The sequence below is a fragment of the Pinus tabuliformis genome, chromosome X (assembly GCF_031772625.1).
Source record: "Pinus tabuliformis cultivar Carrire ecotype Pingquan chromosome X, CPIR1, whole genome shotgun sequence".
Taxonomy (NCBI): domain Eukaryota; kingdom Viridiplantae; phylum Streptophyta; class Pinopsida; order Pinales; family Pinaceae; genus Pinus; species Pinus tabuliformis.
Window position 1 is genome coordinate 408,708,828 of NC_142308.1, and position 27,041 is coordinate 408,735,868.

The 27,041-nt window shown below is 42.3% G+C and overlaps 1 protein-coding gene across 2 annotated transcripts in view; it reads left to right on the forward strand.

Annotated features, from left to right (window-relative positions):
• Positions 1-27,041, forward strand: part of LOC149140254 (DUF21 domain-containing protein At1g55930, chloroplastic-like) — a 401,995-nt gene that overhangs the window by 264,570 nt on the left and 110,384 nt on the right. For both annotated transcript variants that reach the window (XR_016264118.1, XM_089446847.1), the window contains exon 12: positions 10,259-10,375. Coding sequence is in view for 1 of the 2 variants with exons in the window: in XM_089446847.1 (XP_089302973.1) it covers positions 10,259-10,375 (117 nt within the window). In the remaining variant the exon portion in view is untranslated. The remainder of the gene's footprint in view (positions 1-10,258; positions 10,376-27,041) is intronic.

Genomic DNA, 27,041 nt, shown 5'->3' on the forward strand with positions numbered 1-27,041 from the left:
CCTTTTGGGTTACCCTAAGATCTAATCACTGAAATTCATTTAGATCTAGGGATGAGAATAAATGTGCATTTAATTGTCACTTTCTATTTTTTAATTCACCCACTTAGATAAAGACCCACTTAGCCTTTTATTTCCATAGTCACTTTTTCACTTTCTAATTCTTCATTGACTTTAATAAAGTCACCTTTAAATTAGAATGTAGCTTTACCACTTATAAAGTCACTTTAAAATTAGAATGTAACTTTACCACTTATAAAGTCACTTTAAAATTAAATTGACTTTACCACTTATAAAGTCACTTTAGGAGAAAAGTACAAATAAATTTGGACACTTTTCCCTAGGCCAAAGATCAAAGCCTTAGGGAACCACCTCTCCTCTGGTACCCAAATTTTAACACTCCCTTTTATTGAGGAAAGTGTTCCTCACCACTCCCATCTTGTCTTTGAAGTAGACATGCTTGCCCCGTGGTAAGGCTTTGGTGAAAATGTCCACTACCTGCTCATTTGTGGAAATGTACTCAAGGTTGACAACTCCCTTTTGGACATAGTCTCTAATGAAGTGATACTTGATCTCAATATGCTTTGACCTGTCATGAAAAACTGGATTCTCTGTGAGTTTTATGCAACTCTGGTTATCACAGTAAATTACTGAAGGTGTCAATGCGTGACCAAATAGACCAAACAACATCTTGCCAAGCCATATGGCCCTACAACTAGCCAAACTAGCAGCCATATACTCTGCCTCAGCTGAGCTCAATGCAACTAACTGTTGTTTCTGGCTGATCCACGACACAAATGCCGACCCCAACCCAAAACAGCACCCGAATGTACTCTTCCTAATTGAAGCACAACCTGCCCAATTTGAATCCGTGTACCCTGCCAGTCTCACTCCATCACCCTGTCTATAATCCAGACCAAAATCCACAGTCCCCTGCAAGTAACAAAGAATGTGTTTCGCAGCCACCCAGTGCACTCTCCTGGGCTCACACATGAACTGGCTCATAGTATTAACTGCAAAACATATATCTGGTTGAGTGTTGACCAAATACATCAATTTACCAATCGGTTGTCTGTATAGAGTAGGATCCACCAACTCAGAATCAGAAGCGTGAAGCTTCTTCTAGTTAGTGATCATAGGTGTAGACATGGGTTTGCAGTCCTCCATGTGAAATCTGTTAAGAATATCCACAATGTACTTCCCTTGTCCCAGGAAGAAATGCCCCTCCTCCTGCCACACCTCCAATCCTAGAAAATAATGCATCAAGTCGATATCCTTCATCTCAAACTGTGAAGAAAGATCTCTTTTGCAACCCTCAATGAGTCTCTCTGCACCAGCAATGATCAAGTCATCAACATACAACACCAGAATGAGAGGCTCCTCACCCACCCCAATGAAGTATAGGTTCGGATCAACCTCACGCTTTGTGAAACCTAACTGCTGCAAGTATGTATCAATCCTAGAGTACCAAACTCTAAGAGCTTGCTTCAGGCCATAGAGTGCCTTTTTCAATTTGCATACATGGGACTCCTTCCCATGCACCTCAAAGCCCTGCGGCTGCTCAATGTAAACCTCCTCCTAAATGAAGCCATTGAGAAATGCGGTCTTCACATCCATCTGGTGGATCTTCCAAGTTTCCAACCCATCTCTGCTGCAATCGATATAATGGAGCGAATAGATGTATACCGAGCTACGGGAGCTAAGGTCTCTTCATTGTCAACTCCCTCTACCTGTGAGAACCCTCTCGCCACAAATTGAGCCTTGAACTTCTCGATGCTGCCATCTGCAGCATGCTTTATCTTGTAGAGCCATCTAGAAGTAACAACTGATTTACCTTCAGGCCTCGACACTACATCCCAAACATCGTTCTTCATAATAGAAGGATACTCCTCCATCATGGCCTCTCTCCAGACCTGTTGGCTGGCTGCCTCCTCATAACTAGAAAGCTCGGAGTCAACAATGCTTGTTACCAATGCCATGTAACTACAGAACCGCTTAGGTGGTCTCTAACCTGTCTCTTTGGCCCAACAACTGATGTGGCCCAACAACTGATGTGGCTTCGCGCAAGGTATCTTGAAGCCACTTGGGCTTCCTCTTCCTTGAGCATACTTCTCCCACCGGAGTGAAAGAATCCTCATCATCATCAGAAGCTGATCTCTTGAAGGCCTGCCAACTACCCTCATGCCTGAATCTGTGCCTGTAGATGTTGAAGTACCGTGCGAATTATCCATTAGTGGACTAGCGTGTGAACTGCTCTATGGACTGCCCTGCATGCTTCTCGAAGAACAACCCACCTGACTCTGAGAGCCACTGCTCATTGATGGACCTGACACTATAATCGATGTACCTCTTGATTCGTGACTAGATCCCTGTGACTGACTCAGTTGCTCCTGAGGGTCTAGTGACTCTGGATACTTTAACTCCCGTGACCTCCTGAAAGCTCTCTCCTCCTCGAACTTCACATCCCGCTTGACACGCGTAGGTATATAAATCCGATAAGCTTTCGAGGTCTCACTATAACCCACAAATATGCCCTTGTTTGCAGTGGGCTCTAGCTTGGTCCTGTTCTCCTTGGGGACATAGGAATATGTAAGGCACCCAAAGATACAAAAGAGGCTTCTACCCAGAAAAAGCCTCCTCCGGAGTCACATTCCCCAAGGCACGATGTGGATTCCTGTTCTGCAAGTACACAGTAGTGTTGTAGGCCTCTGCCCACAAAATAAAAGTTAACCCCTGATCATGAAGCATGGTTTTGGCAGCCCCTACAATGGATTTGTTCTTCCTCTCCGCAACCCCATTCTGCTGGGGATTTATAAGGAATTGTGAACTCCCTCCTAATGCCTGCCTCAACACAAAAATCAACAAACTCACCAAGGGTATACCCCCTCCATTGTCCGACCTGAGGACCTTGATCTTCCTACTTGTCTGGGTCTCCACGAACTTTGAACTCTTGAAACTGCTTGAAGACCTCACTCTTGGTCTTAAAGAAATAAATCCAGGTCTTCCTGGAGTGGTCATCAATGAATAAAACATAATACTCATAGCCACTTAAGGATACATGAGACATCCGACCACTCACATCGATATGAATCAAGTCAAGGATCTTGGCCGCTCTACTGTCACTGTTGGGAAAAGTGGATCTGGCAAACTTCCCCATAGCACATCCTCTGCATACATCAAGGTGATCATAACTGAAATCTGGCACAGCAGTGGTAATCTCCCGCAATGTACTCAAGGTCCCATGATACATGTGCCCCATCCTGCGGTGGCAAATCTCACACAACTCTGAACTGCTAGATCTACTGTCGGTCCTGTTAGCGCTTGAATTTGGCCTCAGGCTGAAAAAGACAAAATCCAAGGCAACATCAAACCACTTAGCCTCGTAGCTAGCCCTACGGGGACAGGAGAGGGCTCTCTCCGGGCCTATCTCGGCAAAAGGTTTTCAAAGGGCTGAGATGACCAATAAAGAACACTGATTTTAGGCTAGTAAACTGATAGGGAAAGTTTGATTTTAAATTTTTAGAGTTTTGTTGGAAAACTGAGCACAACAATTTTGGGTGCGGGGATGAGACACAGTTTTTGCAGAGGTCTTTTTGGGGCAAGGTAGGAGATTGTCTTGATGCCTTTGAAATAAGTGAATGGATAGAAATGACCGGTGAGGAGCTAAGGAGAGCAAGAAACCATCGAGAGTTCTCCTTAAACAGATGAAAACATAGATATTAAGCAAACTTAAAGGCAGAGCATAGAAACCATGAATTCTACCTTAACACTTCATTTACTTAATTTGCAGAAGAGAGGAGTAGGAAAATGATACACATAACAAACTTATAAGTACATGAGAGAAGCACACCATCAACACAAATCACCACAGGAATCCCAAATAGTGCTGCAAAACCCTGGTCTTTCCTTTGCCAAAATTGCAGAGATACAAAGAGTAATACAGTCTAAGCTTATCCCTCAAGAGTCCAACCTCTCGAACCATGAAAATGACTAAGAAAATACATAATATAGGCAAGCTAACACATTCCCTTGCCTCTAGGGGTCGAGCTCATCATCCTAGGAGCTGTTTCAACCAATTCTAAACTGAGCACTACAATCTAGGCAATCAAAACATATTGCCTCTATAAGCTAGGAAACCAATTCATTCATTAATTTTTTGCCATTTTATGAATGAATCTTCTAGAATAGGTAAAAAAGTGTCATGTCAACATGAAATTACATCAATTACATCAAGGAGGATGAAAAATCCCACCAAAAAGTCAAAACTGGTCAAATGCTGCGTTTTCCTGAGCTGAAGGTGAAAAATTGAGAAAATGTCCTGATGCATAGCGCGCCATTTCTCAACGCGTAGCGCGCCTTTTAGCCCACTTTTGGGGCACTTCCTGGCATCCAAATGAGGCACAAGTGGGCTTGTTGGAAAGGTCTGGATGTCTACCCTCCAGCCCAAGTGGAATTTCTCAATTTGGTGGCCATTTGCCCCTCCAAAAATGCAATCTCGCAAAACTGCTTCCTGTGTGTCCAAAAAGTGGCAGAAGGTCATTTTTTGCTTTTTTTTGACCTTTTGGAGGCTCAAATCTCCATGAAATGTCTTGGCAGTGGCTGAGCAAGTGTAATTTGTCATGACAAATCCAAAAATGTTGAGTTTTTGTGAAATGGACCTCCCCAACTTAAGGGTAGTGCGCGGCGCGCTATGCGTTGAGCTGGAGATGAAAACTTTGCAAAAAATCCTGATGCGTAGCGCGCCTGAGCCCTACGCGTAGCGCGCCTTTCCACCTGATTTTGGGGCACTTCCCAACATCCAAATTGAGCTCATGATAGCTTGTTGGAAAGGTCTGGATGTCTATTTTCCAACCCAAGTGGAATTTTTCAATTTGGAGTTCATTTGCCCCGTCAAAAATCAAATCTCCCAAGACTGGTCAAAATGTGCCAAATGAGGCTGCCTCAAGGCAGAGTGCTGTTGCAGTCAACTTTTGAATGCCTTCCTCAACTCCAAATTGAGCTCATGATAGCTCATTGGAAAGATCTTTGTGTCTAGTTATCATTTGACTCATCAAGAAAGTCATTTGGCCAACCAAGCTAGGAGAAAATTTGATTTTCCCAAGGTCACTTCAGAGGTGCATTCGATTCTCCTGAGGCAACGATATTTTTGACATTTCTCTAAAACCATGACACTTGTGTAAAAAGTGAAGGTGGTGTTTCTTCCTTGGCATGTTGTGGACAAAAACCTCTCTCAGTTTTCCCAAATTCATCTTTGATTGCTCAGAAACATCATTTGAGTAAAACCTACCCCGATGTGTGGAACAAGAGATTTTGTCGAAATGAAGCGAAATGAAGGGGATAGGGGGCTTCTAAATTCTTGAGGAAATTTTGGGGAGTAGGGAGGGATGTTAGGAAGTAGGAGAAAGTGGAATCTCAGAGATTGAGTGAGGGGAAGGGGTCCAAAAGGGCAAAACACAGGCCCAACCTAGAAAATTGCCAAGTTGTAGCAAGAAACTAGGGTTTGTGCGAAAATGAGGAATTTGGCGGATCTAAGGGATGGGAAGTGTTTAATAAGGTACATGTAGGATAGGGGAAGGTGTATGAACATTTGGATACAAGTTTTGCTAATGATTTGACCATCCAAGAGAAATTACCTCCAAAACCCTAGGAGAGGGAAATGACCTTGCCTAGGTGCAACTGAAGTATGAACAAGGTGTAAAATGACTCATTAGACACTGACATGATAATGACAACCCTATGAATGATGATAGACTCAGCTGAATGATGACATGGACCGACATTTGGACAACATTAGAAGGAGTGAAAGCAAACCCTAGATCTAATGCCTAGTGACCAAATTTTGCTTGAAGACTCATTGAAATGACAAAATTTGACCTTGACACTCTGAGACCACTTTGTAAGAGCATATTTGATCACTGGAGGAAGGCTGGAAAGACTGACACTAACAGGTCCTGTCTCGGGCGCTGCTACTCAATACCATCAGGGGCTGGAATGAGAACTTGTACACCTTCGCATGGCGCACACCAATCACTCTAGTTGAAGAAGTTGGAGTTCCCCTAGGATATATAAGCACCTGCCCTCTCCTGAACAACATAGCATACCCTTGGTCCTCAAGTGCTAAGACGAATATCAGGTTCTTCTTCATTCCAGGCACATATAGAACATCTGACACCTTCAAGGGAGGTTTGGGTCCCCTATCAAATGTCAATGTCCCCACACTGACTGCTCTAATCATGCTGTCATCACCAAGTACTACTTCCATATCAGTATCATCCTCTGAAAGCTCTGGGAAGTACTCTCTGACTCCTGTCATGTGGTGGGAAGCGCTACTGTCAACATACCAAATGCTAGAAGATGCTCTGCTAGTAGCGGGGAATGCACACTCCCTCTGAACCTGTATGGCAGGTGATCTTGCACTAGTGGCTTCACAAGCTATGAACCCAAACTCTCGATCAAAGCTCTTTGAGAAACTCTCTATCTTTGCAGAAGCTGCCATGGGTTTGTCTCTCCCTTTCTTGTTCTTCTTCTCTGGTCACACAATAGCATAGTGTCCCAACTTTTGACAATTCCAACATTTGACTTTGGAAGAGTCCTTCTCCTTGTTCTGATGCTTGCCTTTACCTTTGCCTTTGCCTCCACTGTTGGAAGCTTGCTTCTTTGCTTTGCCCTTCTTGCCTCTTGATAACAATGCCACATTGTCATCCTCCTCCACTTGTTTGGCTGCCCCAAGATGGTTCTTTCTGATCTCATTCTGAATGCAATCATCCCACAACCTCTCTCAATCGGAAAGGTTTTCTTGTGCAACAATGCCATCCACAAAATTCTCCCAAGTCTTGGGAAGACCATTCAAAACAATCCTCACCAACTCAGTGGGTGCAATGATCTCACCTACGGCTGCCAACTCATCTCTCACTGAAGTGATTTTTGTGAGGTATGCTGTAGCACTGTTAGTCTTAGCCATTTTAATGGCCTTCAGTTTCTCCTTCAAGACCATTTTTCTGTTTTTATTTGAGCTCTGGTAAAGACTAGTCAAGGTTGTCCACATCTCATGTACATAAGTCTTTCCTCTCACATGAGGAATGACATGATCTTTGATTCCTTCCAGAATCAATCTCTCCGCCTTTTCAGCCAACTAAGCTCTGATACCATGAAGAAATTTCAACCCCCACTCCGGTTATCAATTTTCCTTATCACTCCATGCTTTTAGTTTTAAATCCAAGCATGATAAAAATTCTAAAATCTGGAAATGACAATATTTTCTGAAAACACAAATTTAGAGATTTCACAACTGCTGAAATTGCAGAAATAAAACATAGCAAAATTATGACAGCCATAGATAGAAAATAACACAGTGATTTTTTGTCAATTTGACCTTGGAAAAACCCTACAACTCTTGGGGAAAACCAGTTTGAGAGCTCTTCTTGATTTCCGAAAATGCTTTTACAGAGATTGAAATACACAATAAAAATTCTAGCAACCACAAATTACAACTTATCTCGATTTTCGTGCTTGAACTCCACCTCGAAAATCATGTCAATTAGCAAACAACCAAAACATAAATTTTCCAGCAATAAAACAACATTAAATGCTGTACGGCCTGCCTCAAAAAATGTGCCCAGAACTCGCTATACAGACTGTATGGACCATACAGATTTCAGCAGTATGGCTACCTCGAAAATCATGCCCAAATCTGCCTCGAAATTTGTGCCCTTGCTGTTGTCCCTCTTCCTGGATTTTTGTCTTTCTCTTACTGTACGATTTTGCTTTGGGATGCGTGCCAATAAATGTTGCTGCCCAGATTTGATGAAATGTCTTCTTGCTTCTCTCCTTCACTGCTAAGAAATTTTCTCCTTGCTCTCTCTTTTCTTTCTCTCAAATGCTCATGAAAGAATAATTGATCTTTCTCTCTTCTCTTCCTCTTTTACTCTCCAAATGACGTTTTGGGTTACCTTAAGATCTAATGGTTGAGATTCATTTAGATCTAGGGATGAGAATAAATGTGCATTTAACTGTCATTTTCTATTTTTTAACTCACCCACTTAGATAAAGACCCACTTAGCCTTTTATTTCCATAGTCACTTTTCCAGTTTCTAATTCTTCATTGATTTTAATAAAGTCACATTTAAATTAGAATGTAACTTTACCACTTATAAAGTGACTTTAAAATTAGAATGTAACTTTACCACTTATAAAGTCATCTTTAAATTAAATTGACTTTACCACTTATAAAGTCACTTTTAAATTAGAATGTAACTTTACCACTTATAAAGTCACTTTTAAATTAAATTGACTTTACCACTTATAAAGTCACTTTAGGAGAAAAGTACAAATAATTTTGGACACTTTTCCCTAGACCATAGATCAAAGCCTTAGGGAACCACTTGTTCTCTGGTACCCAAATTTTAACAGCACACTGCTGGTTGAGGACCATCTAGGAGAAAATGTTTTCCTATATACACTACCCACAGGTGGTGGTTAACAGGTACAACATCAATTTTAGACAGGGGACACAGTATGACTCTAGGTTGCACGAAATGCCAAAACGTCTGTAAGTTTCCGAAACGGGTACGGCTAGAAACATGACCCCCCAAAAATGGAAACATTGGGCGAAATGTGATATATATACATATTGTTTTTTACAAATAAGTTAATAATGCATCTTGCAAGAAAAAAAAGAATGAGACACATAATTGACATTTTAGAAGGAAAACTCGGTCCATGTTAACTCGCGTAGATGATTACATGATTCAAAATCCAAAATTATCCTTTATAAATGAGGTTGTACATCCAAGATTCGAAAATCAGCCTTTATACACAAGGCTTTACATCCAAAATCAATATATGCTGGAAATGAAATATAACATGAGCTAATAACAAGTGAAATTACATATGTTATAATCTTAATCTTCATCTTCATTAACAAAAATAGAACGAGTTGTTTTTTATCAGAACTAGAGTGTGGATTGGTTAGAGATAAATTAATTTGTGGAGTGATTAGAGATAAAATTGAGTGTTATATTAAATTTATTTTGGCCATAGAAGGGCCCCACAACCTTCTTGGGTGCTTGTGTGAGTCCATAAAAGCAAAAAAGTCACGGAAATAAGGCAAAATTGGGTGGAAACGGGGCAGATTTGGGCTGAAACGCCCCCAAAACGTTTCGGTGTCATTTCGAAGTTAGGAAACGCCATGAAGGCATTTCAGCTACGTTTTGGTCACGTTTTGGCGTCGTTTTGGGGAGTTTTGGGTACAGGTAAGCCACCTTGGGGGGCATTTCTTGCTGTTGGATAGAGTTTCAGAAGCTTTCAACAGCTGAAACTGAATCCTATCACTTGGCCATGTAGTATGTCATAAGCCATTGGGTTAAGTGCCTTTTGGCTTGACTATCTCATCTTAGCATTGATTATGTAGTAAATGCTAACAGTCTTTAACAACATGAACCTTGATATTTAGATGAGGAAATATGGATTCTACAATGGGAGGACATCATTCCAAAGTTCCAACCTCCATTCTTAAATGACACGCGGCTTGACACCAGGACAAGCATTACCAAATGGAAGCAAATCACTGCATTATGTGGTTGGCAGAAAGGGAAGCTTGCTTCTGCATGCTAAGTGGATATCTCAGTCGACTTTCAACATTGTCCTACTAACAGTAGGAATTGGGGACAATTTCCTTTTAAGAAGGGAGGAATTGATGAGCACTTGCATGTCATCTTAGCGATGTTCATCATGTCTACATCAGTGTTGCCCTATATCTTAGTGCTGTACTTGTACTGTTGTGTTTTATGTTAGACAGTTCTCAGAATGCTTAGTTTCAAGGTTTTTTACTATCAACTCTATAATTGACTTGTAGATATCACTGGAATCTTGTAAGATGTCCCAAGAATCCCTTTCAATATTTCAGATATGGGGGGACCATGGAAATGTGTCTCCCCATTGGGAGTTCTTGTACTTCATAGGTGGTAAGTTGGTAACTAGTTTCCTTTAAAAGTGTAAACTACATAAATTTTCTATATAATATTTCGTTGTTGTTTCAAGACGCATTCCATCCTTACTGACTGGTGACCATGCTCAGATCTTTCATTTGTCATCCTATCTTTTTGATGTCTTGAAACTTTTTATCTTATATGTTGACAGTGCAATGAAAGCAACGGTGAAATATGGATATTTGATGTTTTGCATGTGTTTTAATGGTCATTGGTAAGTGGATTTTCATTTTTGAACCAAAAAGGAATGATGCTGTCTTTAATCATTTGTTCAGGAAGAAATACGTAAGAAAACTGGTATTGTAGTACAACGAGCTGATGGTGTATATGATGTTGACGCAAACACATCAATCGAGGACCTTGCAGAGGCACTGGAGGTGAAATTAGCAGAGGTTTGTTTTTAAATCTGCCATACAATTATACTTGTTAATTAACAGAAATAGATCAGTTTTGTAATACTGAAATACTTTGCATAGAGTTATGAAAGGGATCATTTTTGTGTATATGGACATACTAAAGTCTTGGCTTGCATGCCTGAGCTTCTCATGGCATTTTTTTCTTATGGCCATTTTACTGCATTAGCTGCTACCTGTGGAATTGTTTTTCTTAGTAGTATGGTGTTGCGTTGTGCATGTCAATGTTATACTTATTGGTGGATGGAGGGTTTATGAGTTGGATCTTCTCAAGGAGAGTGGAGTTATTAACTAAGTCACATGGCAGATGGACACAAAGACACAGATTTGAGTGTCTGACATGGGACATGTAGAGCCCTTAAAATGCAACATGAGGACACATTTTATATACATATGATTTTTAAAAATATTAAATCTAGATTCTATAAAGAAGAAATATAGATAAAAAAATGCAAATTTGTTGAACACTTTGAAAATAGAAATACATCAATTGTACATCAGGACACATTCATTAACACATTGAGACACATCTATGTACTTTTAAAAAAAATTTGTGAACAATTTTGGAATTGTTTTGGGATCTGGCACAGGAGATGTGTCCCATGCATGTCCAACATGCTTGCTTCATATGTCCCGCTTATCCACATGTCCACACATGTTGATTTTTAAGAAGTCTTCTGTACTGATAATTATCTTTGATGATTATGATGTTTTGCATTCTTCTTCATTAGTTCCATCATTCAATAATTACATAGAAGACATCAACCATACAGTAAAGAGGCAGCCACACAAAGAACATAAAGTTTTACCCTGGGAAAACCCACCATGGGGAAAAACCCAGCCAACCTTTTCCTTAGAGAATCAATGTAACAAGAGATATATCAAGGTCAACTAACCAGCAAGATGACCAACCACCAAAGACCAAGTTAGCCCTCCATAATTCTGTCCAAAGGGATCTCTGCAACAAGGTCAAGAAGACGTCTTCCAAGTCTGCTTCAGATCTTGCACTATGCTACTGAGATCAGCCTTTAACCACAGAGATATAGCCTCTGACTTGCACACTACACAGAGTATTAGCCTCAGATGTGCCTCAGAAAAAGTGCACTGTTCCACAGAGTATATTAGCCTCAGAGCTGCCTGTTCCAGAGAGATACATTAGCCTCATATTTTGGCACTGAACCACAGGAGCTATAGGTCTCAGACTCTGGCAGGACCACAGGAAATATGGGCCTCAGACTTGCGCACAGAAACACAGAGAAGTAGCCTCAGATCATCGAGCTGTTCCACAGAAGGTATGCCTTAGAAATGTGAGTTATCTTGCCTCATATCAGATCCAAAATTATGTCTGTTGGAAAGCAAAGAGGCTCTATTTATAGTTGTTCATCCATGCAAAGGGGCACGTTTCTTGGGCAGGCTGACTTGATCCTTGGAGGGCTGACTTGGTCTTTGTGGAGGAAAAAAATTACAAATATAAATTTTCATTTTTACCACTCTTAATGAGTCTTAAATTTTTTTTCGTGTGAACACAAAATAAATCTTTTTCTTGCAAGCATGAAGAACATGCTTCATATAATTTTCTTTTGTAACTATTACAATGTACAAGTGATACATTATGAAGACTGACCATAGCTACAAAAATTTAACACTCCCTCTTAGCTAGGGAGGTATTCATAATGACTGTCCAGATAATCTATGTATACATGATCTCTCTAAGAAAAGGTTATAACCAATCCAAGTACCATAATCAGGTCAACAACTGTGACACAATGTAAAACAAGTTACCATAATTAGAACAGCAATTGTGACACAAGGTACATTGATATCATCATCATCAATATCATAATCACCAGCACCAATCATACATAGTCATGGTGCATCATCAAACAATTATAGACATAGTCTAGGTGAAACACCAGAGGCCTCATCAATGATAAACAAGCTCACTCTAGAGAGAGATCTAAGCATGATGTTGGGAGGCTACAGCCTCTAGGATCATTCTCCCTAATCCAGGTCAAAGTGACACAGGGACAACATCCCTAATCAGGTCACTATACAATGACATAGGGAGAATGATTGTCCTCTGCTGGACCATTTTCCTATACATGTCAAAGTGGCACATGGACTACAACCTTAATCAGGTCACTGTACAATGACATAGGAAAATGTCAGTCCACCAGAACATTCTTCCTAATTCAGGTACTTGATATAGGGATGACATTCCTAATTTTGATCAAAGTACATGACATGGGAAGAATGTCAGTCCATGATGCTATCTAATTTGTCAAATCATTCTCCCTAATTCCGGTCAATGTACTTGACATAGGGATAACATCCCTAATTCTGGTTGGAATACATGACACTGGGAGAAACCATATCCTTGATGCAATCATTACTCCCTCTCAATCAGAGAGGCATTCTCCACAAGCCCAAGCTTGTCTCAGAAGTACACAAACTTCCCTCTAGCAGGAGGCTTCGTCAGCATATCGACTATCTGCGCATCAATGGAAATATATTCGAGCTTCAATGCTCCCTTTCGCATCATGTCTGTCATCATGGTCGTCACCTGTACTTGATCAAAACTGCAAGTAACCTCTGAAGCTATAATGCTTCCCAGCTTGCCAATTCAGCTGCAATATACATTGCCTCTGCCATACCGCTTCATGCTTATCCAAGAAATTATAATGGAGCCCCAAACAGAGGCAATATCTTAATGAACGTTTTCCAACTTCATATGATCCATCATCACAAATGCTTTCAGGTCACCTTAACTGGGTGCTCCCTCTCACATTGACAGTCCATATGTTGGAAATGTAACAAGTGTTGGTCTTCATAACGTAATTCAAATGTACCATTTATGTTTTTGTTATATTAATTTATTGTTGGAAATATTGAGAGGAGGGGGGGTGAATCAATATTTCTTAGCAATTAGTAACTTATTATTCTTTTCAGAGCATTAGTTAATCTTCAATAGTATTCAAAAACCATAAATAAACAATAGATAGTGAACGCAAGATTTTTAGGTGAAAACCCCCTCTGGGTCAAAAACCACCGAATGCTTTTCTAATAAGTTCTTTAAATTTTCAGCTCCAACTGAAAGGAAAACTAGAACTCCCTAGAACTCTAGAAAAGCATTCTTCTCTAGCACCCATTGTAAGGATGCCCCAGTGCCTTGGGTTTTATCAGCAGTTAGTTGAAAGGATACTCTAACACCCTAAACCCTAGGGTGAGGTGGTTGAAGTCACCTTGATTAGGGACTTAATCTCGGCCGTTGATTTGTCAATGAGAAAAGTATAAGAGGAGGCTTGAGGGTCACTTAAAGAACACACCAAGAGATCAAGATTTCGACTTTTTGGGGCTGGGTTTGTTGAAAAAGTTGAGAGAGTGATCAGAGTTGCAGCTGAGGGGCAGTGAATACAGAAACAGTGAGGCGGAGATAGCACCAGGAGGATCAACGCAGTAGCCGGAGAGAGGGACGCAGAAGCAGCCAAGGGTTCACGCAGAGCCAGCTAGGGCTCATGCAGAGGCAGCCAAGAGTTGTGTAGTGCCTCAAAGGGCCAGTGTGGGTGACGCAGAGGGCTGAAGCAAGCCAAGCAAGAGTGATGTTGGGCTAATGTTGGGCCAGAGAGAGGCTGACGCAGTCCCTAGAGACTAATGCTGGGGTTTCGTGGGGAAGATTGGAGCTGTGAAGCTGCTGGAGTGTTTATCTGGGGTTTCAACCGGTATATCTGCTTCCGAGTAGAGAGGTACTACTGCCGAGATTTTTCTTTGTTGGGTGAGCCGGATTTGGCACCTAGATTGTATTTTGAAACTGCTTAATAAATCAAACCCTCAGATAGCTGCACCAGTTTTCCCGCATTGAGTTTTTCCGAGGACATTAGTCCAAAAACAATGGTGTCACTTGTGTGCTTGTTTCTATTTTCTTCAGTTGATGATTTGTAATGTGTTGAGCATGTAATTGTATTTATTTTCAACATTTACATGGTAAATAACTTGTTAATTAACAGAACAAGTAGGTAGGAATAAATCAGTAAAGTGCATGAAGGGTTTTTAACGTGTTAGACTTAGAAATTCCAACATGGTATCAGGGCGTAGTTGCAGATCATAGGAGAACTAAGGAAATCAAGAACTCTGGGGTAGGGTTTGCTGAGGAAATTGAGTGAGTGATCAAAGTTGCAGCTAAGGGGAAGTGAATACAAAGCAGAGAGGCACAATTAGTACCGGGAGGATCAGCGCAGAAGCCGGGAGAGGTTGATGCAGAGCTAGCTAGAGCCCATGCAGAGCCAGCTAGAGGCCACGCAGAGGCAACCAGGAGCTCTGCAGAGCCAGAGAGGGCCAGCGTGTGAGACACAGAGGCTCCAGAGGCTGACACAGAGCCCCGAGAGGTTGACGCTGGGCTAAAGAGGCTGACGCAGGTCTTAGAGGCAGCGTTGGGAGATTTTCGTGGGACAGATTGGAGCTAGAGAGCTGGATAGGGTGACGCAGAGCAACAAAAGTTGTATTGTTGTTGTGGGATCGTTCATCCGGTGATTTAGCAAGAATTTCCGTCTCCGACTGAGAGGTACTACTGTCGAGGGCATTCTTTGTTGGGTGAGCCATTTCTGGCACCCTAGTTGTATTCTGAAGCTGCATAATAATAAAACCCTCTGAATAGCTGCATCGACTTTCCCGCATTGGGTTTTTCCGGGGACATTAATCCAAAAACAATGGTGTCACTTGTGTGCTTGTTTTTCCTTTAGTTGATAATTTGTATGTGTTGATACTGTACTTGTATTTACTTTCTGTATTTACATGATAAATAACTTGTTAAGTAATTGTACAAGTAGGAAGAAATAAATCAGATAATACAGGAAGAATTTCTAATGGGTTAAACTTAGAAATTCCAACATGGTATCAGAGCGAGGTTGCAGATCATAGGATATTTGAAGGCATCAGCTGAGTAGAGCAGTAGCAACAGAAAACAATTCTCCTGAGTGACAGAAGTTGTTTCTTGCAGAAAGCAGGAAGGAAGGGGTGACGCATAGTGACTGCATCATCAGTTCGAGCCAGGAGGAGGATCAACGCAGAGGCAGAGAGGAGCAGACTTGACCTACAGAGTGCCCGGTCATCTTTCTCAGCCAGAAAGGATTGATGCTATGGCTAGGTGGTGCAGATTTTGTCGGTGTCGGGATTACGCAGAGCCTAGAGGCTCAGACTTTCAGATTGCTGAGTCATAGGAGGCTGTGGGTAAGTTGCGGAGTGAAGTTGGTGGGGTATTGTGGTTAGAACAATACCTAACAGGGCAAGACCAAGGAGGAGGGAGTTATTGCCCAGGATTTCTAGCCAAGAAATTTGGATCAGTGGTGCTGTTTCACAGATGATCGGAGTAGGGCATCTCGACATTGGCAGAGGGGTTTCCAAGAGGGAAACTGAGGCTTAGAGAGACTCAAACCAAGAACTTCTAGATGGGAAGTTGAGAGACTCGAAAGAGTCGAAAGAGGAGCATTGAAACAACAGTGAATGGGCTAAGAGATCAGGATAGACTAGACGGAGCTTCGAACTTCATGGTTTGGAAGGCCAAGATCTTGTCCATTTTAGATTGGTATCGCATCAAACACTTTTCCTTGAAAACGATAGCGATCCCAGTTGACTCGGTTGAAAATGAGAAGTACAAGGAGACAATGGCCAGGGCTAAGTGCATCATTCTTGACGGGCTCAAGGATCATGTGGTACCACATATTGCTGAGAAGGGTACGACAAATGAGATGTGGGATGCCCTGAAGAAGTTATATCAACATACTTCTGCGCAGAGGAATATGCTTCTAGAAAATCAACTGCGGTCATACCAGATGCAGAGGGGAGAGTAGATAGATATCTTCCTCGGGTGATTGACAGAGATCCGGGACCAACTGACTTCCATAGGGGCCACGCCAGATGAGGAGATGTTGGTGAGGACCGCATTGAACGCAGTCTCAGAGGATTGGGAGGTATTTGTCTAAAGCTTATTGGGCAAGGCAAGCCTTCCGAATTGGGAGGAACTGTGGGCGGCTCTTCGTCAAGAAGAGATCAGATGGCTAACCAAGGCAGGAAGCAGCGACAAGGGGGTCAGAATCAAGAAGGAGGAAGAGGAGGATGTTGCTCTAGCATCTGCGGGAAAGCAGGAGAAACGGAAGAAGGACCTCTCCAAGGTCAAGTGCTTCCACTATGGGGAACTGGGTCACTATGCGAACCAGTGTCCAAGGAAGAAGAGCAAGGGAGAGGCTTCTGAGACCAAGGCAGCGCCAGCGAGGGCGGAGAAAGAAGTGGAGACAGATGACGACTGTGCCATGAGTGCTCATGTGCCACTTGAGAGGAAGTGGGGAGACATTGAGCTGTAGTTAGACGGACTATAGGCGATGAGGGGCAAGATCCTCGAGGTACCCAACCTCTTGGATTATACCTGGCTACGAGAGTCCCAAATAGGAGTTGCAGGACTGGTGGATGTCAGTAGAGACAGATGCGGATGGAGAAACAGAGAGTGCTATAGTGCAGGAGTCCCAGGACAGCGTGAGGCAGCAGTGCGAGATGCATGGAGTTGTTGCAGTAGCGCAGAGGTCAGAGAGGGAGCACTTGTCAGCGACAAAGGGAGCTTCAACGTCGGGAGTGTCTCTAGCCTGACAGAGATGTCAAAGTTGGGAGGATCAGTTACTTACTTCTCAGTAACTGAGTTGCAGTGCAGCAGTTAGCAGTGGCAGTGCTATGGGCAGCACGATGCAGCATGATGAGAGGGGATGCAGTGCAGATGTAGCAGTGGTAGTGGTAGGGCCATGGGCAGCAGCACGAATGAAGAGGGAGTTGGTGTACGGATGCAACAGTGGCAGTGGCAGGGCCATGGTTAGCAATACATGATGCAGAAGTGCAGAGGATGTTGGGCAGGGAGGCCTAGCATCAACACAGGGACCGTTGCTAGATGATCAGGGTGATACTTAGTGAGGAGCATTACTATTACTAAAGCATAGTGCTTGCTAAGAGGGAATGTTGATTTGGGGTTAGCATCGGATGTGCTCTAGCCTTGAAAATTGGTGGAGAGGCTAAAGCACATGAGATCTCTAAGACCCATAAATAGCTTGGGCAGAATCTAACCAGTTTGGGAAATATTAAAATAATTAAGGTTTTTAATGGAGTTCCTAAGTCTAAACTTGAGAAAAATAAAATAGTAATGTGAATTAATATAAAACTAGGTTAGAATGGTCCAAAAGTCATGGATCAAGCCAAATCTAATCTTAGTCGTTGATTAGAGATTTAATCTTGGCCGTTGATGGACCAACGAGAAAAGTATAAGAGGCTTGAGGGTCAGTTGGAGAACACACCAAGAGAGATCAAGAACTCGATTTTCTGGGGCAGGGTTTGCTGAGAAAATTGAGTGAGTGATTAGAGTTGTAGTTGAGGGGCAGTGAATACATAACAAAGAAGCAGAGTTAGTACCAGAAAGATCAGCGCAGAAGCGGGGAGAGGTTGACACAGAGCCAAATAGAGGCCATGCAGAGCCAACCAGAGGCCACGCAAAGGCAACCAGGAGCTGCGCAGAGCCAGAGAGGGCTAGCGTGTGAGACGCAGAGGCTCCAGAGGCTGACGCAGAGCCCCGAGAAGCTGACACTAGGCCAGATAGGCTAACGCTGGGCCAGAGAGGCTGACGTAGGCCCTAGAGGCAGCGCTGGGAGATTTTCATGGGACAGATTGGAGCTGGAGAGCTGGATAGGGTGACATAGAGCAACAAAAGCTGTATTATTGCTGTGGGATCGTTCATCTGGTGATTTAACCAGAATATTTGTCTCCCACTAAGAGGTACTACTGTTGAGGGCATTCTCTATTGGGTGAGCCATTTCTGGTACCCTGGTTTTATTCTGAAATTGCATAATAATAAAACTCTCCGAATAGCTGCACCAGTTTTCCCACATTGGGTTTTTTCGGGGACATTAGTCCAAAAACTATGGTGTCACTTGTGTGCTTGTTTTTCCTTCAGTTGATGATCTGTATGTGTTGATACTGTACTTGTATTTATTTTCAGTATTTACATGATAAATAACCTGTTAAGTAATTGAACAAGTAGGAACAAATAAATCAGAGAGTACGGGAAGAATTTCTAATGGGTTAAACTTAGAAATTCCAACATAAATCTCGGTCGTTGATTCATCAACAGGAAAAGTATAAGAGGAGGCTTGAGGGTCAGTTGGAGATACACCAAGTGATCAATCATCAAAGAATTCAATTTTCTGGGTCGAGGTTTGCTAAGAAAATCGAGTTAGTGATTATAGTTGCAGTGAAGGGTAGTTCAACAAGGCATTTTCATCCGAGGCAGATGAATACATAACAGAGAGGTAGCGCAGTATCGGGAGAGACAACGCAGACCCTAAAAGCGCTGACACAGATGATGCAGAAGGCTGACAAAGAAGCTATAGAGGCTGACGATGGGCCTCAGAGGCTGTGCTGGGGAGCTTCTGTGGGGCAGACTGGGAGCAGATCAACAGATTCTGAGGCAAGAGAGGGTGAGGCACCTCCACGAGGAGTGACGCAGTTCCAGAGCAGTGCTTGGAGCAGCGTTCGCTGTCTAGCATAGGGAATAGTCGGAGTCACTGTGGGGTTTGATCATCCAATTGTTGATTTGTTGGAATATCTGTCTCCGGATAAAGGTACTATTGCCAAGGATATTCTTTGTTGGGTGAGCCATTTTTGGCACCCTAGTTGTGTTCACAAAATCTGCTTTATATTACAAACCCTCTATATGCTGCACCTGTTTTCTCAGATTGGGTTTTTCTGGGGATGATTGTCCAAAAATAACGGTGTCCCTTGTGTTTCTATTTATTTCAGTGCATGATTTGTATAGTTGTGAAGGCTGCAATAGTTCCAGAGCACTACTTGGAGTAGCTTTCGTTGTCCAACATAGGGAACAACCGGAGGCACTGTGGGGTTTGATCATCTGATTGCTTATTTGTCGGAATATCTGTGTCTGGATAGAGGTATTACTACGAAGGATATTCTCTGTTGGGTGAGCCATTTCTGGCACCCTAGTTGTATTCACAAAATTTGCTTAATAATACAAACCCTCTATATGCTGCACTGGTTTTCACGAATTAGGTTTTCCTAGGGATGATTGTCCAAAAATAACGGTGTCCCTTGTGTTTCTATTTATTCCAGTGCATGATCTGTATATCTGTGAAGGCTGCAATAGTGTTTACTTCGATGTTTATGCAATTAAATAACTTGTTAATGTAAAGAACAAGTAGGATATTGTAAACCAGTAATTGCAGTAAGGGTTTCTGATGTGTTAGATTCATTATTTTTCACATGGTATCAGAGCGATTGCAGATCATAGGCGACTGAAGACACCAATCAAGAAGTCTGAGAATTTGCAGCAGAGAAGCAGCTGTCCCGAGAGACAACGTTGTTCCAGAGCTGCAGAGGCAAGAGGAAGAGTGACACAGAGGCTCACGCAGTGCTTGCGTCAGCTTTCCGAGCTAGGAGAGGAAGACGCAGTAGCTGGTAGGAGCCCATGCAGTAGTTGTGTCAGCCATTAGGGCCAGCGCAGAGACAGATGAGGACATATCAGGGTCACGTAGAGCCACATCATTCTTCTGAGCTAGGAAGGATTAACACAGTTGGCTGGGAGGAGCTGATTCATCCCACGTAGAGATTGCGTAGAGCCTGAAGGGCTTAGATTCTTCAAGTTGCCAGGGCTAAGGGAGTTGTGCAGATTTTGATTTGTGGAGCTGGTGGGACGCTGTTTCTGTCAGTGCAGAATAATGTCTAAGGAGACTGAACCAAGGTAGAGGGAAGCACTACCTTGACAGATTTCTAGCCAAGAAATCTAGATCTAGTTTTCAGCGGCAAAGGAGGATTGGAGAGAGGAGTGATTCGACAGTTGGTCGGAAGATTTCCGAGAGGGAAATCAGGACTCAGAGGGAGTCTAGAGAAGAGGAGCAGAGATGGTAGTGAATGGATCTAGGGATCAAGACAGATTGGATGGGGCTTCCAATTTTGTCATTTGGAAGGCCAAGATCCTGGAAATCATGGATAAACATCTTATCAAGGACTATGCCTTGAAAACAGTAGTTGTCCCAGTTGACCCTGATACAAATGAAAGTACGAGGATGCCCAAATGAAGGCGAAATGCATGATCCTAGACGGGGTCAAGGATCATGTAATACCACATATTGCTAAGAAGAGAATAACAAGGGAGATGTGGGAGAGCCTGACCACCTTATACTTGGGCTCTTCCGTGCAACAAAAGATGTTATTGGAGAATTAGTTGAGGTCATACGAGATGCAGAAAGGGGAGGAGATAGATCCCTTCCTTCTCAAGTTGCAAGGGATTCGCAACCAACTTACTTTCGTGGGTCTACACCGGATCCAGAGTTCATGGCCAGGACTACCCTAAATGCAGTCTCCGAGGAGTGGGAGACATTTGTCCAAAGCATTTTGGGCAGAGCGATTGTCCCCAGTTGGGAGGAGATGTGGGCATCTCTTCGACAGGAAGAGCTCAAGAGATTAACCAAGGCAGGGAGTAGCGGTAAGGGAGTTCGAAAGAAGGAGGAGGAGGATGCAACTCTCGCATCAGTGGAACAACAAGGGGTACAAAAGAGGAAGAAGAAAGACATCTCCAAGGTCAAGTGCTTCAACTGTGGGGAGCTAGGACATTATGCCTCTTAGTGCCCCAAGAAGAAAGGCAAGGGAGAAGCTTCCGACTCAAAGGCTGCTCCAACAAAGGTGGAGAAGGAGGTCGAGACTGATGACGGTTGTGCCATGAGTGCTCATGTGCCTCTAAAGAAGAGCTAGGGAGACATGGAGCTGTAGTCGAGAGGACTACAGAAAAGGGCAAGATCCTTGAGGTGCCCAAACTCTTGGATCACATACGACTATGGGAGCCCTTAATGACAGTAGCAAAATGACGAGTGTTGGTTGGTGCGAGGTCTGATGGAGCAACAATGGCAGAGCTAGAGTGCCAAAGTCTGAAGTAGCGTAGTGGATGTTGTAGCAGTGCAAGAGGCAGAGAGCATATTGCAGCAGCGCAGTAGCAACAGAGGGTCAGCACAGATTAGCAACAAAGGTAGCCTCAACATCTCAAGGCATACATGCTGACCAGCATGTCAGTTTTTGGGTAAATTCAGTTACTTCTCGGTGACTGAGTTGTAGTGCAGTATTTAGCAGTGGTAGTGCTAAGGGCTACATTTTGAGAGGGAGTTGCAGTATCGATGTAGCAGTGGCAGTGGTAGTGTCATGGGAAGCAGTACAGGAAGCAACAGTGTAGTGGATGTGAGGCAGCAGGCCAAGCATCAGCACAAAGGACCGATGCAGAGGATCAATGTGATGCTTCTATGGTGAAGCATTGCTAGAGCACATTCCTCGCTAAGAGGGAGTGTTGATTTTGGGTAGCATTGGATGTGCTCTAGCCTTGAAAATTGGTGGAGAGGCTAAGGCACATGAGATCTCCAAGACCCAGAAATCGTTTGGATAAATTCCACCCGAATAAGGAGTTATTAAAATAATTAATATTTTATTGTGTTCTTAAGTCTAAACTTAGGAAAATAAAAATATTAATGTGTATTAATAAAATATGGGTGAGAAAGTTCTAAGTGACGAGGATCAAGCTAGTTCTAATCTTAGCCGTTGATTAGGGACTTAATCTCGGTCGTTGATTTATCAACAGGAAAAGTATAAGAGGAGGCTTGCGTGTCAGTTGGAGATACACCAAGTGATCAAAGAATTCGATTTCTGGGGCGAGGTTTGCTGAGGAAATTGAGTTAGTGATCAGAGTTGCAGTGAGGGGTAGTTCAACAAGTGATTTTCATTCGAGGCTAAAGAATACATAGCAGAGTGGCGGCGTAGTGCCGGGAGAGACAGTGCAAGCCCTAGAAGGGATGACGCAGAGGCTGAAGAGCTGATGTAGAGGACGCAGAGGGCTCTCGCAGGTGACGCAGAAACCGTAGAGGCTGATGCTGGGGAGATTTTGTGGGGCAGACTGGGAGCATATCAACAAATTCTGAGCCAAGAGAGGGTGATGCAGCTCCTGGAGGAGTGACACAGTTCCAGAGCAGTGCTTGGAGCAGCTTTCGCAGTCCAGCATAGGGAATAGTTTGTCACTGTGGGGTTTGATAATCTGATTGTTGATTTGCCAGAATACCTGTCTCCGGATAGAGGTACTACTGCGAAGGATATTCTCTATTGGGTGAGCCATTTATGACACCCTAGTTGTATTCACGAAATCTGCTTAATAATACAAATCCTCTATACGCTGCACCAGTTTTCCTGAATTGGGTTTTTCTGGGGACAGTTGTCCAAAAGTAATGGTGTCCCTTGTGTTTCTATTTATTTTAGTGCATGATCTGTATATATGTGAACGCTGCAATAGTGTTTACTTCGATGTTTATGCAATTAAATAACTTGTTAATGTAAAGAACAAGGAGATTGTAAACCAATAATTGCTGTAGGGGATTCTGATGTGTTCGATTCAGGAATTTTCATACTATAAACTCCCCTTTCTACATCCTCGTGCATCTCAACTTCTCCTCAAGATACATCTTCCGCTGCTTGGAAGACACTTCGTACAGCATAGCGAGTGCCTTCCACATTTGTCGGGCAGTATCTTTGCCAGCTATGTGAGATACCACATGATCTCGAACCCCATCGAGAATCAATCTCTTAGCTTTTTCCATCTCCTTCTTGTACTTCTTAAGCGGATCTGCATCTACGGGTACAACTACCACAGTATTGATGTAAGTCTTGAGATCATGTTCATCAAGAAGGCGGGAAATTCTACCCTTCCAGATCACATAGTTGGAGGCTTCATCCAACCGATCTTGATCCCTCAACGTAGTTGATGCCATTTCTCTTGAAAATGTCGAACTCCTCCTCTTCTCGTTTGCGCAGCCGCTACCTAGCTATTCGCACTCCCTTATGGAGTGAGAAATCCCGCACACAGCTACTGCTGCTTTGCTAGGAAAATTCGAACTTCTTGGCTAGAAGTCCCCTGAGGAAAGAATTCCGTCATGTGTGCTTTACCTTCCTCCTAACGCTATTTGCACTAGCAAACTGCTGCAAAAGCTGCATCCCCGCTGAAGATCTTCTCTACAAGGAAACTGCTGCTACTCCCTCTGCCTCTAGTACTCTTCGATATGGAAAATTTTATTCTTTGTCAACTCACTCAGAGAAGTAGAATTTCCACAAAAAACTGACCCTCTTGGCCAAGGAAATACACTGCCCCTAGGGTTTCGAATTGTTGCCTATGTAGAAATTCGAACCTCCTTCTCCCTTTTTGCTCTGAGCTCTCCGGCTTACGAACTGTGCTCTAATACCATGTGAAAATTTGGTCTACCCAAATTCCTACTGCGACGACTGATTAAATTTCTCCTACTTGTTCATTTCTGAATCAAGTTATTTACATTGTTACACAGTAAACATCGAAACAAAATCTACTGCAGCCTTCACAACATAAAATATTGTGGAAACAAAATACTGCACAGGAGAATTAAACACGCACAATTACATCGTTGTTTTTGGACAAACATCCCCGAAAAAAGCCAATGTGGGAAAACTGATGCAGCAGCTGAGGGTTTTAATTATTAAGCAGTAGTTTTCTGAGTACAAATCATTGGAAGCCCAAAATGGCTATCTAGTATAGAGAATAAACTAGCAAAGAGGTAGTGAGAAAATATTTCACGCTGTCATTGGAGATCTGACACTGATCTGAGCTCTGGATGAGCTGCCCTATGTTATCTCTGCGTAGTCTCTACGTGGGCTCACGCAGTCACTGCGTCACCCTCTCCTTTTGTTCTTCTACCCACTAGAAACTTGACTCCCTGGCCTCCCAGACTCACACCCTGGCTTCTGGCACTGGATCTCGATTGCTCCCCAACAAAATTTCAAACTCCCTTTGAAGCACTGCTTTGCCTCTACGTGGCATTGTACTGCATCTCTGGACCTCTTCACTGCCTTGCATTGACTGGGACTGGAAAAATCCCCTCCGGTCTACTATCCTTGCTCCTCACTGCAAGAAGATCACTTGATCTCTCTCCGGAAACTCAACGCTGCTACTCTTGAGAAATTCGATCTCTAGATCTCACTATCTCAATGTGTTCTCCAAGTGCCCATCAAGCTCCTTATAATCTCTCGTTGGAGCACCAACGACCAAGATTAAAACATAATCAAGGGCTAAGATTAACTGGGAGTTTATCCTCGTCTTTATCTAGAAGATTCACACCAGATTTAATTAATACCCTTTAAATAATCACATTTCCTAAGTTTAGACTTAGGAATACATTAAAAATGATTAGTTATCTTAATTAAACCATCTCTAGGTGGAATTTTCCCAAACAATTTATGGGTCTTGGAGAATGCATGTGTATTAGCCTCTCTGCAAAATCTCGAGGCTAGAGCACATCTGATGCTACAGAAATCAACATTATTGGGGTCTTCAACATCAATTTGGAATATCTCTCAAACGTGAAGAATTACATGGCGTGCCACACACCACCGGAAACATCTTGATGAGGAGAATCCATCTAGGGTGATATGGATGCGAGAAACAGTGAGTTGGGATTACATATTGTTCAACGAAAGCGTGGCATGTCTTGGTGCTGCTTGGGTTGACATCAATGACAACCACCTATCAACATTTATTATATTCATCATTATTATTTTATTTTAGTCAGAGCATGTTCTTCATGCTTATAGGGTCAATTGAGTCAAAAGAGAATTTATTGGGAGTCGAAAGAAATGTAATTGACTCAAGTCCCATTTGGACTTCTTGTAAGAAAAGGAAATTTGTTTTTGTCTTGAGTTAAAGACTCAAAATGTCAACCACAAGACCTAGTTGGCCCTCCTTGGACAAGTCGGCCCTACAAGCAACGATTCGAACCTCTTGGACATGCATATATAGAGTCAACTCGACCACTTTGGAGACCAAAAAATCCACACCACAACACATTGATTTATGTGCAAGAAAAGGAAGAAAATATTGAAATTCGGGCAGTTATGGGACGAATTTCCCCGTAGAAACCCTAAGAACCCACGAGGAAAACCTATTTTGCCTGAAAGGAAAATTCGATTGGATAAAAGAAAATATTATTATTTATGTATTCCTTGATGTGACGAAATTGCTTGGGCAAGCAATTAATAAGGCTTGTGGAAAAATATATTCAAATATTAAAAAGAGGAAGTTTGAATTTTAAAGTATTTCCCTCCAAGTCTCTATAGTCGACTTCCTCTATGAAAGCATCCATTTGGTCTATAAATAAAGGATCGATCCATATCCAACGCGTGCAAATGTTTTTGGTGGTTCATATTACCTACTAGTGGAAGTTTGTATTAAATAAAAGGATCGCATACTCTCGCTCTGTATCTTTGCAGCTCGCATTGGGCATTCGGTGGATCGTATTATTTCTGTGGTTCATATCTATAATCTATGGTTCACATACCTTGTGGCATCGCAAGACATATTGTGACATCAATTGGAGTTTTGTGCATTGAATTACCTCATAGTAACTCGTTGTCGCCATTGCAAGACTTATTGTGGCATCGCTTGGACTTCTGTGTATCGAATTAGCTCACAGTAACTCGTTCTTGGCATCAGTGGCAACGCTTGTACTTTTGTGCATTGAATTACCTCATAGGAACTCGTTCTTGGCATCTTAAGATTGATTGTGACATTGCTTGGACTTTTGTGTATCAAATTAGCTCATAGTAACTCGTTCTTGGCATCAGTGACATCGTTTGGACTTCTCTTAATTGAATTAGCTCACAGTAACTCATTCTTGTCATCGGTGACATCGCTTGGACTTCTGTGCACTGAATTACCTCACAGTGACTCGTTCTTGACTTACAGTGACATCAATTGGACTTTTGTGCATTGAATTATGTCACGGTGACATTGCTTGACTTTTGTGGTTCATGTATCATATTTGAAGCTCGCATTCCATAAAGTAACTCACATTATATTTCTCTGTGAAATCAACAGGACTATGACCTATAATATATGACTAGACGACTTTGGAGACCAAAAAATCCACAACACATGCATCGATTTTTGTGCAAGAAAAGGAAGAAAATGTTGAAATTGGGGCAGTTATAGAACGAATTTCCCCGTAGAAACCCTAAGACCCCACGAGGAAAACCCATCTTGCCCCAAAGGAAAATTCGATTGGATAAAAGAAATATTATTATTTATGTATTTCTTGATGTGACGAAATTGCTTGGGCAAGCAATTAATAAGGCTTGTGGCAAAATATATTTAAATATTAAAAAGAGGAAATTTGAATTTTAAAGTATTTCCCCCCTAGTCTCTATAGTCGACTTACTCTATGAAAGCATCGATTTGGTCTATAAATATTCATATCCAAAGCGTGCAATCCTTTTTGGTGGTTCTTATTACCTATTGGTGGAAGTTTGTATTAAATAAAAGGCTTGCATACTCTCGCTCTATATCTTTGTAGTTTGCGTTGGGCATTCAGTAGGCTGTATTATTTTTGTTGTTTAGATGTATCATCTATGGTTCACATACCCTGTGTCATTGCAAGACATATTGTGACATCACTTGGTCTTTTGTGCATTGAATTACCTCATAGTAACTCGTTCTTGGGATCGCAAGACTTTTTGTGACATCATTTGGACTTCTGTGTATTGAATTAGCTCACATTAA